The sequence below is a fragment of the Bos taurus genome, chromosome 13 (genome assembly GCF_002263795.3).
Source record: "Bos taurus isolate L1 Dominette 01449 registration number 42190680 breed Hereford chromosome 13, ARS-UCD2.0, whole genome shotgun sequence".
Classification (NCBI taxonomy): Eukaryota; Metazoa; Chordata; class Mammalia; order Artiodactyla; family Bovidae; genus Bos; species Bos taurus.
In genome coordinates, this window is record NC_037340.1 from 11,554,129 (window position 1) to 11,573,430 (window position 19,302).

Sequence of the window (19,302 nt, forward strand, 5' to 3'; positions counted from 1 at the left end):
AGAATTCTGCCTCGTCTGAGACCTGTCTCCTTCAGGGTACAGAATTGAACTCACGGATGAATCTCAGACCAGACCTAGTGTGTCACCAATCTATCACAGAGAGAAAATTCTACTTTCCTTTGGTTTCACTGCAGAGTGCAGCCATTCTGCCGGGATGTGTGCATTGCTGAGTTCAGGTTCCTTATCTACATTTGCAAAGATCCACATGGAGAGAAGGTTGTCTCCACAGACTGTATGCTTAGAGAAGTGTCATCAACTTGCAAAGCTTAGTAGACTGATGTTTACTGAGTACCTGAAGAGTTCTAGGCATGGAGCAGGGGTGCTGAGTGATGGAGACCAGGAGGCAGACACAGGTGTTGCCTTCAAAGTTGCATCATCAAGCATGGAGGTGAAGACAAGTATGTACACGACCATGATGTATCTCTAGGGTGGACCCATCTTTGAACTATATAAGATTTCATGAAGTTGGTTTTAATTCTTGCCTCTGCAAGAGGAATGCAAAAAGGGAGGTTCCAAGCACCATGGGAGGCCAAGGAGGGTGGACTCCATGCAGTCGAGGGATAGGAAAGGCTTTGTGAAGGTGGCATCAGAGTCTGGCCTGAGAGAGGGTGGCCTGAGACAGGCCAGGTAAAGAAAGCATTGAGAATAGTCTAGAAGTGATGGTTGGGGTTTGTTCGGGAAACAGTACGACTAGTTCAGTGTGCCTGTAATTTAGTGCTTCATGATGACAAGTCAGCAAACTAAATGAGGACCACCTCCTGGTGGGCTCTGGTTGCCTTTGAAGCTTTCTGGGCAGAGAAGTGATGTAATCCAAGTGTCCTGGCATGTACTTCCCAAGCAGAGGAACAATCAGATTACTTTCTCTTCTAGGAGATTAAAGTTACAGACGGGCCTGGGGGATGTCTGTGGAAGCCCATTCCAGTCTGGTTTGTCTACTCAGTTTTTTTTCCTGTGTTTAAGACTTTCAAAGCCTGCAGATGATCTCTTCCCCCCACAGTGACTTTTAGAAATAAGTGATTTATTCTTCACATCTAAAAGGGATTGTCTTTCTTTCACTCACAAAGGGGAAGGGAAGGAAGGGATGTCTTGTATCTATGGATCAAACATTTGGTAAGCATCAGGACAAGAGTGTGTTTTCTGAGCCCAGGAGGCCCTGGGCTCCCCCTCCAGGCTGTAAACTGGCATTTAGGGAACCATCTCTTTCTGTACGTTCCCTGCTTGAGAGGAGACATCTCTTTTTAAGCGAGCATTTTTTTCTGCCAGACTCAGCCAAGAGAAGATGTTAGAAACAGAGGCTCCTTGGCATTCAGACAGTGGAGGACAAGCCTCTCTCTTTCTACCGCGTAGTGGGATAATACAAACTTTCTGGATTCCAGTCGATGGCAGAGAGTGAGGAGTGGGTGAATGGGGGTGTGGTGGGAAGAGGAAGTGAGGACGAGAAGGAGTGTGGTAGAGACAGAGGGCGCTGGGGTGGTTAGCAGTAGAAGCTGGCACCACCCATGGAAGGAGAGTGTTGGCATCTAACAGAGCTTTCCTGCTGCCAGGCCCTTGACACAGCTCTTCTTCAGTCCTCACATCCACCCTGGCAGTTAGATATGGGGCCTATTCTGTAGAAGGGTGTGTGGGCTCCTTGAGGTTTGGCCACCTGCCCGGGACCACCTGGCTGCCCAAGGAGGTGTGGGATTGTAACATTTTTCTGAAGCATCTCCTGACACGGAGAAGCCTGGAGAGAGAAGGGGTGGATCCTGGGCTGTCCAAGGGGCAGATCCTGAGGCTTCCAGGCAGGGAGGTCCAGCCTGAGTCTGCAAGGAACCCCAGAGGCTGTCAGAGTGGGGCCCCTCGGGAGCCTGTGCCACGTGGGTAGTCGCAGAGCAGGCTTCATCCCCCAGCATGGTGCCTCTGCAGAAAGCGATCACCACCTGGAGGAGTGGAGGCCAGTGTGTGAGGGCAGAAGTGGAACAGATGTCGGGGAAGGTAGGGTGGGGTGGAAACCCTTAGGGAGCCCAGAGGTGAGGCCTGGAGATGGAAGACCATGGGGGCATCAGTGCACTTGATGCCATGGAGCTGCGCACATAAACTTGGCTACATGAAGGTACATTTTGTGTTCTGTGTATGTTGTCATTGTTCAGTTGCTAAGTCATGTCTGACTCTTTCTGACCCTACGGACCATAGCCCACCAGGCTCTTCTGTCCATGGGATTCTCCAGGCAAGAATACTGGAGTGGGTTGCCATGCCCTCCTCCAGGGGATCTTCCCAACCCTTCTGCATTGCAGGTGGATTCTTTATCACTGAGCCACCAGGGATGCCCTCTGTGTACGTTACCACAATTTAAAAAATTATTTGAAATAAAGAATAAGGCCTGACTTTTCCCCTGATCAGTCAAGTCTATCAGTGGGCAGGGCTTCCTGCCTTCCAGCTCTATCAGAGGGTGCATGAGGGGCTGGCTGCCCGCTCTGGGCTGACCTCACAGCAGACATGCACGCCCAGCCCTGGGGACGGGATCCCAGCACAAAGGCAGCTCTGGCCACAGAGGATGTATAAAGTTTATGCGTCAAAAGGTCACCTTCTCAGGGACTGGAATGGAATTTGATGTTCATTAACTGTGAAATTTTAAAAGCCACGCTGACGTCCTTCTTCTCTAAAGTTGCTTCCTTAATTCATTTTAAATTGAATATCCAGACTGACTGCTTGCTAGTGGGATTAGGAACAGGGAGGAGGAGGTAGGCACCTGGATTGCTGGTCTTCAGTTTTCTTCTTTGGTAACTGAAACCACTGTGTCACAAGCAAATGTCATCATGTGTAGTTCGCCCAATTTTTTTGGTGGGGGTGGGCAGTAGGAGGGGGAGCAGTTGGAAGGTGGTGGTTCAGGGAAAATGGCCTTATGTGCGAGGCTGAGGGTCAGGGAAGGCCAGAGAGGAAAGCCAGGCCCCAGGAAACCTCCAGAGCTATTGGTTTGCAAATGAAATCTCCTTATTTGAAGAGCTCTGTTACAGAGCTTAAGAGCAAAGGGCACCGCCTTTGAAGAGACGAGGGTGTGGGCTTTAGGCAAGTCACTTCCGCAGTCTGAGCTTCTTTCTCTGGTCTCTAAAATGGGACAAATAGTGCAAGCTACCTTGGGGGTCAAATGTCAGAATTTAATGAGAGAACGCATCCAAAACCGGTGGTAGTATGGTGCCTGGCACGTGGATGCTGGATAAAGGGTGGTTATTGTTCTGTTTGCAACACCAGAATCTAGAGACCAGCAAGTCCCAAGAGTGGGGATCTTGCTACATGGGTATGTAACAGCCCCTCCCAAGCCATGAGCTAGTTCTGACATGTTCTGTCCTATGTCCCCCGTCGGTCACGTGTTTGGCAGCTGCTCCTTCGGACTGGGGTGACATGTACAAGTGTCACCCATGCCCTGGCTGCTGGTCTGACCCTGATCAAGCTCCTCCAACCCTTTCCAGAGCATGGCTTTTCTTACCTAAAGTGGCAACTGCAGCGTCTCTGTGAGTCCTGCGGGGCTGGGACTCGGTCACAGCACATCCCCGGGAGGCCGATGCCCCAGGGGCTCCATGGGGCTAAGTATTGTTGACCACCTGTGCACCCAAGAGCTGATCATCCCTTTGAAGAGTGTATGACTTTAAAATCAGGTACTGATTTCTCGTTGTACGAGCGAAACATACGTGAATACAGTGTTTGAATACTACAGGAAAAAACACTTTTACACTCTGAGTCCCAGGACCCTCCCTGGAGGTGACCTTCCAAACCTCTGACAGGGTTTCACAAGCATGTATGTGGGCTTTGAAAAAACCAGTTTTGTGGGTTTTTTATATGTGTGTGGTATAAATGATATCATAATATATGAATGGTTCTGCAACCAGGGAGGGTGCTTCCTACTTGACAATATATGTCAGAGATTTTTATCCTTTTAATTGTGTGTGTATTTCATCAGGTGGGCAGGCTGTAGTTTATTTAGCCCTTCCCTTACTGATAGGCATGAAAATTGTTCCTGTTTTGTCAGTCTTATAAACAATTCTGTGACCATCCTTCGTTATCCCCATTAGGAACATCTATGCATATTTTTCCAGATAGGTAATGAGAAGAAGGGAACATAAAACTTTTATAGGTTAAATCCAGAATGAAACATAAACTTTCATGGCTTTATTCCCTGAATAGGAATAAAACAGTGTTGAATCAAGGGTTTATTTAAGAAAAAACAATGGGCAGGAAGACGGATCAGAAAAGCATATACTTTGAAGCAATTTTTAAAGTTAGATAATAATAGTCGGTAGTTTTTGATCTATTCAAAATATGTTTAGAGCTGTATGGATTCATAGAATGTTTTAAGATCCGTATAGAATCCTTCTGGATTTTAAAAGTTTGGCCAAGAAATTTTTGAAAAGGAAGATCATATCTTGTAATATACTTTTAATACAAAAGCCCCATGAGATCGGTGTACTACCCCATAGCTGAACAGGACAAAGTCGGTCCAATCAGATCTTAGTGTCTAAGTCAGAATCCTGAAGAAGGAGGTACTACAATCTATGGGAAAGGGAGGAGTAGTTTTTTAAAAATATTTATTAGGCTGCACTGGGTCTTAGTTGTGGCATGCGGGATCTTTAACTGCAGCATGTGGGATCTAGTTCCCTGACCAGGGATCGAACCTGGGCCCCCCTGCACAGGGAGCATGGAGTCTCAGCTACTGAGCCACCAGGGAAGTCCTCAGGGAAGAGTATTTAACAAAATGTGGGAGAATAATTAATTTGCTATTTGAAAAAAAAATGTATTTATGTACTCACATCATACCATATACCCAAATAGAATCTAGATAAATTTTTTTAAAAAAGTGGAATATGAAAATGTAAACCTTAAATCAGTATAATACTTTTGGAAAACAACTTAGCAACACAGAGAAAAATTCTTAGAAATGTGCTTTGCTTCCAGTCTAATTACCTAATTAGGTAATTACCTAATTACCCTTTCAAGTGTCAACCCTAAAGAAATAATCCCAATGAAGAAAAATGTGGCGTTTTATTTTCTTGAACATTATTTACAGTAGCACAATGTATAAAAACAGCCTGTATGCCCAACCAAAGGAATGTGTCTAAATAAATTAAAGAGTAATCTTATAGTGAAATAGGTTCAGCCATCAGAATAATGGAACTCTCAGACTGTAAGGCTTTTATGAAATGAAAGCTTGAGAAAGCCAAATTCAAAATTGAAAATACAGGGTAATTTATAACTGGGTTAAAAAAAAATCACACCAGTAAAAGAAGTCACTTTTAGTGGTGACTTTTTTTTTCTTTCTGTTTTTCAATAGTTTCCAATTTTTAAAATACTTAGCATGTAATAGTTTTGTAATTCATCATTTCAGGCAACACTCTTTTTTGCACTTACTGTATGCCAGGCACTGTATTAGTCCCTAGGGGGTAATAGCAGTTAAAAGTGAGAGACAGAGCCCCTGTTTCATAGTTGGTGGAAGAAAGAGATTAACCATTATTTAGCCAACTGATCGTGCTACTAGGGATACGAGCAGGGTGCCAATAGTCATTAGGAGAGGTTACTTAGAGGGTGGCAAGCAAAGACATCTGAGGATGTGCCACAGGAACCAGGAGGAGGAGAAGTAACCTGCTATCCAGTCATGGAACAGCATTTCAGAAAGATGGAACAGCAAATTGTTAAAGAGGTGGCTAAGAGTAACTTTGGTTGTTTGTATAATGGGACAATAATTAAGGCATATTTAAAATTTTCTCCTCACAGCTAATATTTCTTTTTCATTTGTCATAGAGTCTGGCCATAACCATGCAGAGTGGGTAGGATTCTATAATGCCTTTCACATGTAAAATGTGCCCTGGCCATGTTATTGAAAACTTTCAAGTTTGCAAGGACTTATGCCACATATCAGGCTAGAAGGATGGCCCTTGAAAGTTGGCAGAGACACATCACTGTGCTTGAGTATCTGTTTGTCATCTGTGGTTTAAGGATTTTCCAGTAATATTTTTACCTATTAAAATACTGATGCTGGGACATGAGGTTAGGGACTGAGCCTGTATGTAATTATAATGGTCAGCATCTAGTGGATGAACTGCTTCCCACATGCCTCCATGCAGTCTCACCATTATCCGAATCTCCACTTTGTGAAAGGAGAAACACCCATGCAGCCTGAGCCAGATTTGAAGCTAACTCTCACTGAATCCCATCCCCAGCTCTGCCCCTTTAAGGACAGGCGGCTCCCAGGCTATCTGTCTTGATTCAGTAGCAGAAAAGCCTGTATCTGGGTTTGATAAATTCTCCAGAGCAAACAGACCCTGGGCTGACTCAGGCCCTGGATGTGGCATGTGGACAAGTCATCAGTCTCTGGGAAGTAAACAGGAGTGCGCTCACAACTTATAAATCTCTGTCACATTCCCCAGTTGGGCAGGGCGGGTGGCGGGAACCCTTTGGGTTTTTTAGCCAGTACTGATGATGCCAGGAAAACACACCAGGCATCAGGAGGAAAAGTAGAGCCTGGTCCTTAACTGCCCTTTCCTTCTAGGAGAAGGGCTGGACACTGAATGCTCAAAACCTGTGGGTGTGAAAGGCCCCAGGGAGATGAGCCTCGATCCAAGATGGGTCAGGATGATAGTGCCTTTGGAGGGAGAGCAGGACAGAGCAGGCGGCTTGCTGGGGCTAGTTTCTGCTCTCAGCTTTCCCCTCCCTGGTGGACCCTGGTGGTCCATGGTCCAGCCTTCCCGCTCTCAGCAGCCTCACCCAGATGTCCTGAGATCAGAAGGGCTGCCTTTAGGTCATCTTGGACCAAGTTCAGAGGACCACAGGGCAAGGTGGAAGCTTCAACTTGGTGTGCTGTCTCCTTGGGCAACAGCAGTGACCCAAGGCCTGGAGCTTAAGGAGCTAATCAGCGGCTGTGGCAGGAATGAACTTGGCCCCCATCCCCAGTAGCAGCACGTCTGTCAACTGCTGGGTTCTAGGGGAGGCACCTACACCAGCAGGCCCTGTCCTTCCTCTCCCACAGCCTGAGATGCCATGGAGGCGGAGCATGTACATCAGAAGGCCAGCGGCCAGATCTTTAAATAAACCCTGAGATCCCAGTGACCAGGAATGGCACCCATGCCCCCGAAGAGAATCCCTGCATTGGCAAGTTAACCGTGGGTCTGTTTCCTCCCACTGTTTTCATGGGAGAGAACCCCAGCCCTGGCCAATGAGAGCCTGAAATGCCCAAGGAGGCTTTGACCAAACATTCAGAGGCACAGGACCTGGGAAGATGTCTCTGAGGCTATGACCGAGGTTGAGGGAGGACCGTGACTCACCACAGTCACTGACTCATTGCTGGCAGAACTGGGACTAGATGGAGGTGCCCCTGTTTCTACTGTGATGCCAACTGTCTGGAGTGAGTTTCTGGAACCTAAACGATCGTACTCTTCTTCCTGCTTTCCCTGGATCTTTTCTTCCTTGCACCATGGAAGGTGCTGGGAACTGAAGGAGAGCTGCTCGCTGCCTTCTCATCCTAAGATCTGTGATTTCAGCTTTACCTCCCTTGGTAGGTCCAGAAAAGCCTCAGGGGTTGGAATCAGTGTTCCGTGACCTCGTGCTTCCCAATCATCCCTCCATCACAGTGGAAAATGGTGTTTGCAGGACTCCGTGGAGAGATGCAGATTCCCCCACAAGAAGCTGAGAACCGAGACTGGAATGCCACAGAATGAGACAAGTTCAGTTCCCATCATTGAGGTCTACATGCATGTAATTGAGTGGGTAGTATTTCCTGGCTCACAGCTGAGTGGACTAGCTAGGGGGTCTGGCCTCCTCCAGGCCTAGAGATGGGAAACCCTCACCCTTGAAATCAGTTGTTGTTGCCTGTGGGAGGGTTCTGCCACAGCCAAGAGAGACTGGGTGTAGTTATAGAGGTTGAGTTAATACAGGACCAGTGAGTATGGTTAATAGGTTAATGTGTATCACATCAAAGAGGAACACACAATATGCAGAATTTCTGAAATTTATGTGACAAAGAAAAACTCCATTTGTCCCCATGTGAGCATCTCATGAGATGAGCATTATGTGGACTTCACTTTGGCAGTGCTTTCTAAGTGCATTTATTGGGAGATCTGACTTTATTTCTCTGTAACTGAACTGGCAAACTTCCCTCTCTGTGGTGGCAGGGAATGGACCCGAAGCAGTACCATCTTTCCTAGTTTTAACTGTGGTCTATTCAGGAGTTGAGCACTGGCCTTTTAAGACTCTGTCTGCTTCTTCCACCATTTCTGGGGTCTTTATGAAATGTGTGCCATCTCCCAAATTTACCTGGGTTCCTATAACCTAGCATCTCCCCTTGGAAATTCAGTCTTTTCTCATCTCCATCATGTCCTACAACTCTTGTGGGTTTGGTATGGGATGTCCAAGACAACCTGGTCAGCCGGGCCTGGGAGGGAATCAGAAAAAAAAATGCATGAACTTCAGGGATCCTTAAAGCCAGTTCCTGCTCTTACTGCAACAGGGAGTCGGACGGACTTGGGACAGGACTTCACAAGGGCCATGTGGAACCCAGTACCCACTTTGCAAAGGTCGTTCCTGCTGCTCTGTTCGTTGCCCACTTTTAAATCACTGAACTTGATTCTGTTTCAACCTGCATCCCTTCATTCATTAAGGGCTTTACTCCATGACAGGTGCTAGATACAAAGATGAAAAGATGGAGCCCTTCACTTGAGTGGCTTTGTCCAGGAGAGAGTTAGACTCACAGTGTGATAAACTCGACAATGGACTTGGGGAAAGATGACATGGCTCTTTCTGGAGAAATCAGGGAAGGATTCACAGAGGAGGTGACCTGGACCCTTGGAGAATAAGAATTGTCTCAGGGTTTGTGGGGTAGTTAGTGCAGGTTTCCTAAGCAGGAGTGCAGAGGCATCGGTAACTTGAGGGATAACTGAGGGAGCCGGGTGTGGAGGAGTAGATCAATCAGGAAAGTTCAGGATGCGTAACAGTCATAAAGATTCATAAGCTGTGGTCACTGTATGTCAGGTGCAATGTCAAATGCTTTACATCTATTATCTGATTTTACTTTTAAAATATTTGGCTTTGCCAGGTCTTGGTTGTGGATGTGGGATCTAGTTCCCTGACCAGGAATCAAACCGGGCCCCTCCTGCACTGGGAGCAGATTGTCTTAGCCACTGGACCACCAGGGAAGTTCCTATTAACCTTTCATCTTCAGAGTCTGTAGTAGTGGAGACGTCACTGTTCCTGTTGTATGAATGAGGAGTGGGCGGTGCTGAGGCAGCTGCATTGACGCCCCGCAGTCAGATGGGGCAGCCAGGATGCTGTCCCAGTGGTGCTTGGTTCTGAAGCTCGGGATGCCGGATCCTGCGGCGTGTCTGGTGGGGCGGGGAGCCGCGGAGCCAGTGCCGCTCGTCCGTGGGAAGAGCACCCTGCTCCAGCTCCGCCCCCACCTCTGCTGCCCGTCCTCCACGAAGCCTGTCTGGGCGTGAGCTCTGCCTTCTCCTGGGCTCCTGGCACAGGGGGACAACGGCATTTGACTTGAGGTGGAGCAGAGGACCGGGCGCCAAGTCAGAGTCATGGGAACCTCAGGTTGCTTCTCCAGAGAGTCCACGGTAGAACTGCCCTGTTGTCACTCCTGCGGCTTGAGAGTTTTCTCTTTAGCGCTGGGTATCATCCAAATTACTACTGTCCAGTCCTTTAGGAAGCCGCTCTGCTTTGCCTGGGCTCTGCTACTCGCCTCCTTGCCCCACTCTACGATGTTTAAAAACAATGATAGAATGGATAGACAGGGCCCGAGCGAACTGGAGAGAACTCGGGTTGAAGCCTGGTGGGCTCGCCATCAACGCCCCCCGGAGTTTCCTGCTTCACACAGAAAAAGGAAGCATCTTGGCCTCTGGCCTTGACTGGGTCAGAAGACACAAGGCAGTGTAAGCTTTGCGGAACTGACGAATCGTGTGACCAGTGACCCACTTCAGAGCACCTCTCACCGAGAGTGGATGCTCCTGGGCAGTGCGTGGTAGGTTCCAGAAAGCTTATCTTTCCAGTGTCCATGGGGAATCACTTTAGAAACAGTGTGTTAACCATTTTGGAAAGAGCTGTTTTGCGAACGTCCATCCAGAGGTGTGAAACCGGCAGCAGTCTGTTGAGAGAATCCCTGAGAACTTGAGCTGGCTGCCCAAAGTAGTGCTCGCACTTTGGTGTTTGAAAGTGGTGTGAAAAGAATGTGGGGTGGGCATTGAGGGTCATGGCAGACTGTGGGACCCGATGCTATTTTCATCCTTTGCACTCATCCACACTCCTTGTCTGTTTTCCCTCCAAATTCATCCAGTTGTCAACTGTTACCTTTGCATCTCGATTTGCCTTGAGCGCCTCTCAAGACGAGGGTTCCAGAATTTTCTCCTATAAAGGGCCAGGTACAATTTTAGGCTTTTTGGATCACACAGTCTGTGTTGAGGCTCCGCATCTCTGCCACTGTAGAGGAAAGGAACCACAGACTGTGTGTAAACAAAAGACTGTGGCAGTGTGTTCCAATAAAACTTTATTCACAAAAATGGGTGGTGGGCCACATCGGGTCCATGAGCCATAGTCTGTTGACCTCTGTTCTTGGTTTTAATTTCCTCCTTTTTTCCCTGTTTTGAATCTCAAGAACGGAAGGGAAATATTAAAAAGGCAAGTTGTTGATCAGTGTTGCCACTTTGGGACTTGCCTCATTTTTAACATTTCAGAAAGTACACTTTGTCTTTATAGGTTAGGTTATTTAAATTGAAAACAGCTGCGAAGGCAAGGCTCCTCTCAGTGAGCCTGTGTGTCTGCTGCCCTGAAACAGTAATTTTTAATGTACTGTCTTTTTGTTTATTAGATACAGAGCTTAGTGGCAGAATAATTCAGGAAGAACTTTGTGACATGCAGTGCCAGGCATGGTGTAATAAATGCTTCTTGCTGGAATGAACAGACATGTATCATCTAGAGGCGATTCTCTGTTGCATATGGATTCTATACATATGCATGTAGGCAGTAACATGGATACAGTTCCTCAATAGGAAGGTCCCAGAGTCCTCCTACATCGTTCTGCTCCAACTTGGACCCTACCCATGTCAAAGGGAGGCCGTGGGATCAAGAGCGACACCCTGACCAAGGAGCTGTAGTCATTCTATTCATCCTGTCTTAATAACGACCCCCCGACCCCACACACACTTCTAGCTGTTTCTGTGCTACATCTTAGTTTCTCCAGGCCATTGTCAGGGTGGTCTTTAGACTAGGGAATGACCAGGAAGCCTGGTGTGCTCCTGTCCTTGGGGGTCGCAGAGTTGGACACGACTGAATGCCTAAAAGAAGAAGAAGAGTGGGGAACAGCTGGGCCCTGGCTCTGAGGGATGCCTGTGAAGGGTGTTGATGTCTCAGGGGTACACTGATGTTCTGCCAAGAGCCTGTGTTTTTAATTAATTTATATTGGAGTAGAGTCACTTTACAATGTTGTATTAGTTCCTAATGTACAGCAAAGTGGATCAGGTATATGTATATATATATCCACTCTCTTTTGGAGTTCCTTCCATATACAGTTGGTGCTCATTAGTTATCTAGTTTATATACAGTATTAATAGTGTACATATGTTGATCCCAGTCTCCCAAAGCACCTCTTCTTTTCCTGCTCGGTGTGTATAGATTGGTTCCCTATTTCTGTTTTGCAAAGAAGAGAATCTATACCATCTTTCTAGATGTTACATACATGTGTTAATATGACATTTCTCATGTGTGTGAAGGAAAGAGAGGAGGGAGACAAGGAAGTCACAGTGAGACCTGAGTGTAACTTGGGAACTTTGTGCACCATTCTTTACATTTATTTTTTTTATTGGAGGGATAACTTCTTTACAAATGTGGATCACCATAGTTATACAATGTTTCCCCACCTGTCTAGGTCATCACAGGTCACCAGGCACTTATAATGTGTCCACAAGTCAGTTTGTCTGTTCTGTTTGTATTCCTGCCCTACAAATAGATTCATCTGTACCTTTTTCTAAATCCCACATATATGCATTAATATGATTTTTTACGGCTGAATAATATTCCATTATATATATTTGTAACACATCTTTATCCATTAAAAAATGGCCGTTTTCCCCCCTTACTCTGGAGGATCACAGATGAATCAGGTAATTCCTGAGAGCCCAGGCAGAATAGTGACATAGGAGAGAGAGAGATGCAAGTGTCTCTCTTTTCTTTTTCTTTAAAATCCCACTAAATAACCCAAGTTGGAGTCTCAGGCAGTGTGGGTTGTGTTTCAAGGCTGAAGAGCTCCACTGTGCTCACAAGGCTGGCAGGAATAGATGGACAGACAAATCTACATCACAAAGATACCAATCACAAAACAGATAAGGAAGAAGTCTTCAGGGTAAAGGGGATGGGCGTGCAGGGGTGAGGACCAAGGGAGGAGAGGTAAAGACAGGAGGGACAGAAAAGACTGAAATGAAGGACATTGCTGCTTCAGCCAACCTGCCTGCTTCCAGAAAGGGCCAGTGAAGGAGGAAGCAAGCACCCTGTCCACTGCCCACCGAGGTGATCAAGCCCTGGAACCAGCCACTTGTATGTTGTCTGTGGGTCCCCAGCCTGCAGGTGGGAGTCTTACCCATGCATACACCCATGTATAGAGATCTGCCACTCCAGCCTGTTGCCAGCGGGATTTTTCTTGGTAAGAATGTTGGAAGGACTGAATTTCCCTCTACTACACAAGATGAGGTCTGAACGTCTGTCATAAATCTCTGGTCAGGGAGAGCCCACGGGACAGGGTCTGCATGGCGTGAGGAGAGCCTCTCCTGCCACTGCTGGCCAGAGTGGGCCGGTCTCACAGACTGAGAGGGGCGATGCTGGACCTGCTCTCTCAGGAGGAGAGGACAGAGAGAGAAGTAGAGAGAGTTCGGGGGTGGGAAGCATTGCCTGAATAAGGGTCCTGAGGCCCCAGGAAGGCAGATTTACCAAACGCGGTGACACTAAAATGAGAGGTTCAGGTGGCCTCTTTGCTTCCTGTGGGTGACGTGTTCAGTGGTCCCAGGGGTGCCCAGAAACTCTCCCCAGAAGGGGACACACTGAGTGCCACAATGTGTACCAACCAGGGCTCTTGGCCTCCTTAATCAATAGAAACTGATCAGAGGCCTGGCAAGAAGTTGGGAGGGAGGACAGACAGGTTCCCTTGCTTGCCTGCTCCTCATGGTGGTTGTGATTTGTGTTTTCCTGACGAATAGTGGTGTCCAGCACCTTCCACATACCAGTTGGCCACCTGTATGTCTTCTTTGGAGAAACCCCTGTTGAGGTCCTTTGCCCGAGAGGGTCTGGTGAAAATCGGGGACCATTGCAGTGTCCATAGCCAGGACTGGTGTCTTTTTTAATGCTTCAAGATTAACAACAATGTATTAACATTTTCACTTATAAACATACAAATTGCATATGCAGGGAAATATTGGTTCTGTGGACACAACAGAATACTAGACAGAGACGAGCAAGCAATCAGAAGGTGGTGTGCAGAGATGCATGGGTGGGCAAGACTCCTCCTGGGTCCCCTGGTGGATCATAGTTCTAAAGTCACTTTTGTTCACAGATAGATGCCAATTTTTTTTGTTGGGGCAGGGGAGAGGGATGTCTTATGCAGTCACGATGCTAATATCATTCTTCAGCCTTCTTATAACAGTGTTGGTTTCTGTGTGTGTTTAATACAATTACTATATTATTAGATATTTATCAGAATTATAATTATTCTAGATGATATATAATATGTATTTTTGCACATGTGGGAGTGTTTCTATCAGATGAAGCCTCAGAATGACTACATCAAGGCTACATGCAGTCTTCATTTTGATACAGCCAGATTGTCCTTTATAGGAGTTTACTCTCCACCTGCAGTATATGAGAATGCCTATTTCCCCAAATACGGACTCTGATTTTACCAAAGGATAAAATTGAAATTTCATTTTGTTGAAAGAAATCAATCCATTGTGGATCTACTTTGCATTTACCTTCTTAAGAGTAGGGTTAAGCTTTTCCTGTATACTACCTTTCCTGTAGACCATCCATATTCTCTGTGCATTTTTCTATTTTAGGTTTTGTTCTTTTGGGTCACTAGAGCTGTCCTTTTTGCTAGAGTGACAAATATTTAGAATTTTTTTTTTTTTCCTGTAAGAAACCAAAGGGTCTTAGGTAAGAAACAAACTCTATTTTTCAAAAGAGGCGCTCACTTGCAGTCCATTCCACAGCGACTAGAAAGATCTCCAGAATGAGGGTATTTGCACCTTGGTGCCAGCAAAGCTCTGTGGTGGAAATATGCTGAAGGCCCACCAAGTTTCCCTAGGTGATCCTCAAGCTTTGGCTTTCCTGAAAAATGTTCTAGACAGATTGGAACTGCACAGGTAAAAGCGCTGACAGAGGAGAGCACAAGGTGAAGACTGACTGCTCCAACAGGGGAGAGACAGGATGCAAATGGATAAGCACGTTAGACAATCCATGGAGCATCTTTTTACAGCAAAAGCATCTAGGTACCCAACACAGAAAGCAAGAGCCGGGCTCTGCAGTGCGGTCCACAGCGGGGAAGCAAAAAGGGGTATGAGGGCTGGCCTTATTCCGGGGTCAGGCCATTAGTGACAGGAGGCCTGTGCCTTGGGGCTGGCAACCCCAGGAAGCTTACCTGGGGAGGTTTCTGAAACTTACCTGCCTCTCTCTCCCCCAACCTCACGTTTCCTCCCCAGCTCATGTGTTCCTCGGTGCAGAAGGCCCTGTTTGAGGAGGAGGACCACGTCAAGAAGCTGCAGCAGAAGGTCGCTACCCTGGAGAAGCGGAACAAGCAGCTGCGGGAGCGGGTGAAGAAGGTCAAGCGATCCCTGCGGCAGGCGCGGAAGAACGGCCGCCACCTGGAGCTGCTGAACCGCAAGCTGAGCGAGAAGCTGGCGGCAGCGGCGGGCGCGCTCCCACACATCAACGCGCTGGGCCGCGAGCCCGCGGGTGCCCCCTACCTGCGGGGTTAGCGGGCATGGAGCGCAGGCCTCCCCTGGTCCCAGGCGGGGCCCTTCCCAGGGTGTGAAAAGGGAGGCAGGACTTGTACGCGCACATAGCTCAAGAACCCTCGTAGATGACGTTTTTACTCTGCATTTGGTAGCGGCTACTGGGTTTACAGGGCAAGTCTCCTGTCTCCTTGGCTGCCCAATTCCTGCCCTCCCGTGTGCCTGGGGCCTGACCCTGGCATCGAGGAGCAGCTGGGAAAGTGCACTTATTAGGGAAAGAACATTTCAGAATCTCTCTAGGGGCACAAGGACTCAAGGGGTTCAGCCTCCATTTTCAAGGAAAGGCAGTATGGTCTCAGTTCTGAGTGGCAGGACCACCCTGAGCTTGGAGTGTTGAGAAGCAAGTGGTGGCACCTTCTGGTGTCATTAAGACTTAATGAGCCCATCACAGGTCAGGGAATGGAACTAGGAGTCGGGTGGAGGTAATCGAGTGGGGTGAATAATGCCTGCTGTTCAACAGCAGCTGCCCAGCGTCCCAGGGGACTCCCATGGGCCACTTTAACCTAAAGGGGAACTGCCTTTATGGGCCTGTCGTGTCTCATCACAGCACATTTCTAAGTTGGAAGAGCCTCAACTTCCACGGCTAAATCTGAACTTACTGTTTGCTCAGTGCTTGGTTCCAACTTCTCCGAATTCGAGGTGAGCTGACCCAACATGCTGTGAACTTCTGTTGTGCAAAGACATTTCTTTACCTACCGGGGCCTGAGGACCTTGCCTCCTTACCGTCTGCGCTCTGCTCATGAAAGGGCTTGTGGCAGGCCTCCCGATCCTGCCTTCTTTACACAAATGCTTTCCCCCGACCTGGACTGTCCAGACAGACCCCAGCAGTAGTGCTTGAGTGTTGGCCCACTTCTCACCGCGGTAGATTTTGTGTATGGTCACTTCACCTTCTTTGGGAAGAAACCTTTAGAGAGAGAGGTATTGCGAATATCTTTTACTTACAATTTGCCGTGCTAACACTTGAGCCCTTGACTTACCCACATGTGATCAGATCCCAGGTGTGTGTTTAAGTAGTCACCCACCCCTTGGTTATCCTCTGCTAATGATCCTGTAGACCAACCACTTTCCCTTCCCTGCCCCGTAACCACCCCAGATACAGGAGGGCCTGATAGTGCCATCCTCTCCACTGGAAATGCTCAGATTTCCATCCACTGCCTTTAGAAACATCATGTCTTCCTTGCTCTTGGAGACTGTCTGGGGTGTGAGCCTTGTGTCCCTTGGTGGCAGGTGATGGCCTTGGGGGAGAAGTTGGTGCCCTGGTCTGCACAGCAGGGGGACCTCTCAAAGGCTCTTCACTGCCACGCTTCTGCCAGCACTTTATTAGTCATAGTCTTCACAGTCTGGTACAACAGGAGATGTGTCTTCTGGTTTCTTCTTCCCAGGGACGTTCCATTCTGTAGTTTCACTGCCACCCACGGGTGATTTACAGCCAGCGTCTGGAGCACTGTGGAAGCTGGGTCTCTTCAGATGAGTTATGTTCTGCCTTTTCAATAAAGATGAGCAGTAGTTCAGCCACAGCAGCAAAGTGATGTGTGTTTCTTTTGGAGCAGGGAGACTGCAGGATTTCCAGCCTGAGCCTGGAAAGGCTATTTCTATCCTCTGGGGGTCATACCTGGGATAAAGGGGAGACTGAGCCCAGTCCACCTTTGCTGTCTCCTGGGTTCCCATCTTCCCGTACACCTGCAGACAAGCCGTGTGATCCTGGCCTCACGTCATGAGGGACACGCATCTTCATTAATCAATGCCTTCAAAAGTGCACTCTGATCTATGCCAATGGGAATGCCCCAAGTCCTCATTATCTGCCATACTGTCATCTTACAGCTCCCCTCGCCACTGGCTCGTTGCATGAGTAGGAATTGTTCATGCAGGAAAAACCCAAGAACTGCTCAGAACTTCACACACTTTAGCCAGCCTATCACAGCACGGCCTCTGAGCCCCGGGGTTTGGTTCCACTCGGTGTGATTTTGCCAAAGTCATATAATAAGCAGGAGGCCAATAGATTGTAGCATCTTTTAAACCTGTGTCCCCAGGAGTCACAGACTCATGGCATATGGCCCACACCTCATGTTAGGGTGAGGCTGCGTCTGAAGGTAACCCTTACTGGAATACGGGTCTGGGCTACTGTCGCACACCACCCCCACACCCCTCCCCGTCCTCATTTATTTAAACACACACCACACATTTGTGCTACCTGCCTAGCAGCAGAAGTTAACAGGAATTCCTGCTTCTGTGGCGCAAGTCTCCATCTTCCTTGGGGGAAGAGAGAAGGTGAACTCCTATCACACGACTACAGATCAGTTGTTAGCTCAGCAGTGTCCATATTCTATGACGGTTTAGGCTCTTGCACACACACCTAATTTAATACTAATTTCATCAACAGTGATTCTGATCATCATTGCCCAGGGTGCACACTAGGACAGGTGGCCTGTCAAGCCTCCAAGTCCATCTTTCTTTCTTTGCATGTGCTCACCTACAGGACGGGGATGGCTTCACTCCTGCCATAAAGGCTGTCAAGAGGGTTGAAATTACTCCTAAAGATGCTCAGCATGATGCCTGAGAGCCCATACACATGCAATAGGTATAATACAAATCTTTACTGTGAGTGTTAAGTACTCACCAGAAGGGCCCAATGCATGTCATAAGGAAGAGGATTGGTGGGATGCCACGTGATCTTCTCATCACCTTTCTAATCACTGTAAAATATTCCAGCTCTTTTCCATGCTCGTTTCTGAACCAGCCACTTTTCTTTCACAGTCAGTACTTGGTTGTTCCTCTAAATTTACCATGAAAATATAGTCCATCAGAAGTGTGTTTCCTCCCCTTCCTAGGGTCGCACAACCTGAACTCGAGACTTCAAGTTTTATTCAGTGGATAGGCTGAGGACCTAAGCCTGGGAAGTGCGTCTCAGCTAGCTCTGAAGGACTGTTCCAAAGAGGTAAGGGAGGAGCCAGAATACATGAGTCATTGCAAAAACAAAACATGACTGCCCTGGTGGCTCAGACGGTAAAGCGTCTGTCTACAATGCGGGGGACCCAGGTTCAATCCCTGGGTTGGGAAGATCCCCTGGAGAAGGAAATGGCAATCCACTCCAGTACTATTGCCTGGAAAATCCCATGGACAGAGGAGCCTGGTAGGCTACAGTCCATGGGGTCGCAAAGAGTCAGACACGACTGAGCAACTTCACTTTATACTTTCACTTTTAAGGAAAAACCAGACATCTCAAGTTAATGAACTGAGCATATCTATAAACTGAGCATATCTTCCCGTATCTGTGTATGGGAAGATAGAAGAATCTGGGCTTACTGGAATCAGTCCTTTGGTAAGCATCTTACCTGTCTGGGGCCAGCATCCTATTTCCCTCTATCCTGAATCCCCTCGGCGCACAGTCGGCTGCTGCGGTGGCTGCTGGCCCGTTGGCCACACCATCCTTTGTTTACTGATATGGCAGGGGACATTCTTCATCCACACTAGTGCGTCACTATCTGGTCTGCCCCTCTTCTCTCCTCCCTCCCAACTCAAAGGAAGAAACAACACATCCCTCTGGCCCACATCCAGGGTCAAACCCTTTCTCCTGAGTCCATATTGCTCCTCTCAAAACCTGGCTCCACCAATGTTCCCTCATCATGTGTGTGTGTGGCCTTTTTTATTAAGTAATTTTATACAACAAATTGAAAGTCATGTCAAACATAAATGCAGTGCAAATAAGCTGTTCATGTGAAAACAGAATAAATGCATACAAAATATGTACAATATCATGAGCCTTAGTGAAGGCGCAGAAGCTAGAAGACTTGAGGCCAAGTAATGCCTTTGCACTAGGTTTTCAGGTAAAATATGGGATTCCGTATTTTATAAGTGAACAAAAAGTATTTTTAGAACCAGTATGACCCAAATATTGCACAGGACCTACCTTACAACATTCATTCATTGTTCGTTCGTTATTGAAGTTTAACTGGGCATCCTGTATTTTTCTTTGCTAAACTTGGCAACTCTACTCTGAGCTTTAGTGGATTTTCACTGATAAGATAATAATACCTAGATAGCTAATCTGGCTGTTAAGATACTCAAAAGGGGTACAATGATAGCATGTCATGAATCTTCTTTGACTTAAATATATTCAGCTCTATGCCTATCTGCTGATGTCTCCAAAAAAGAGACAATCAGAGAGTGAGAAAGAAACAGACTAAGACATGGAGAGGGAGACGCAAAATAGCAGGGACCACCCACCCAGCCCTCCACTGCCAGAGCACACGCCCGGGGTGAGAGCGAGACGGGAGGCTGCTTTTGCTGTCCTCGG

General features: G+C 47.5%; 1 protein-coding gene across 1 annotated transcript in view; it reads left to right on the forward strand.

The window, feature by feature from the left end:
* CCDC3 (coiled-coil domain containing 3) overlaps positions 1-16,533 on the forward strand; it is a 91,046-nt gene extending 74,513 nt beyond the window's left edge. Inside the window, exon 3 of the mRNA NM_001172375.1 lies at positions 14,697-16,533. Coding sequence (NP_001165846.1) covers positions 14,697-14,972 — 276 coding nt within the window. The 3' untranslated portion in view covers positions 14,973-16,533. The remainder of the gene's footprint in view (positions 1-14,696) is intronic.
* Positions 16,534-19,302: the final 2,769 nt, after the last annotated feature.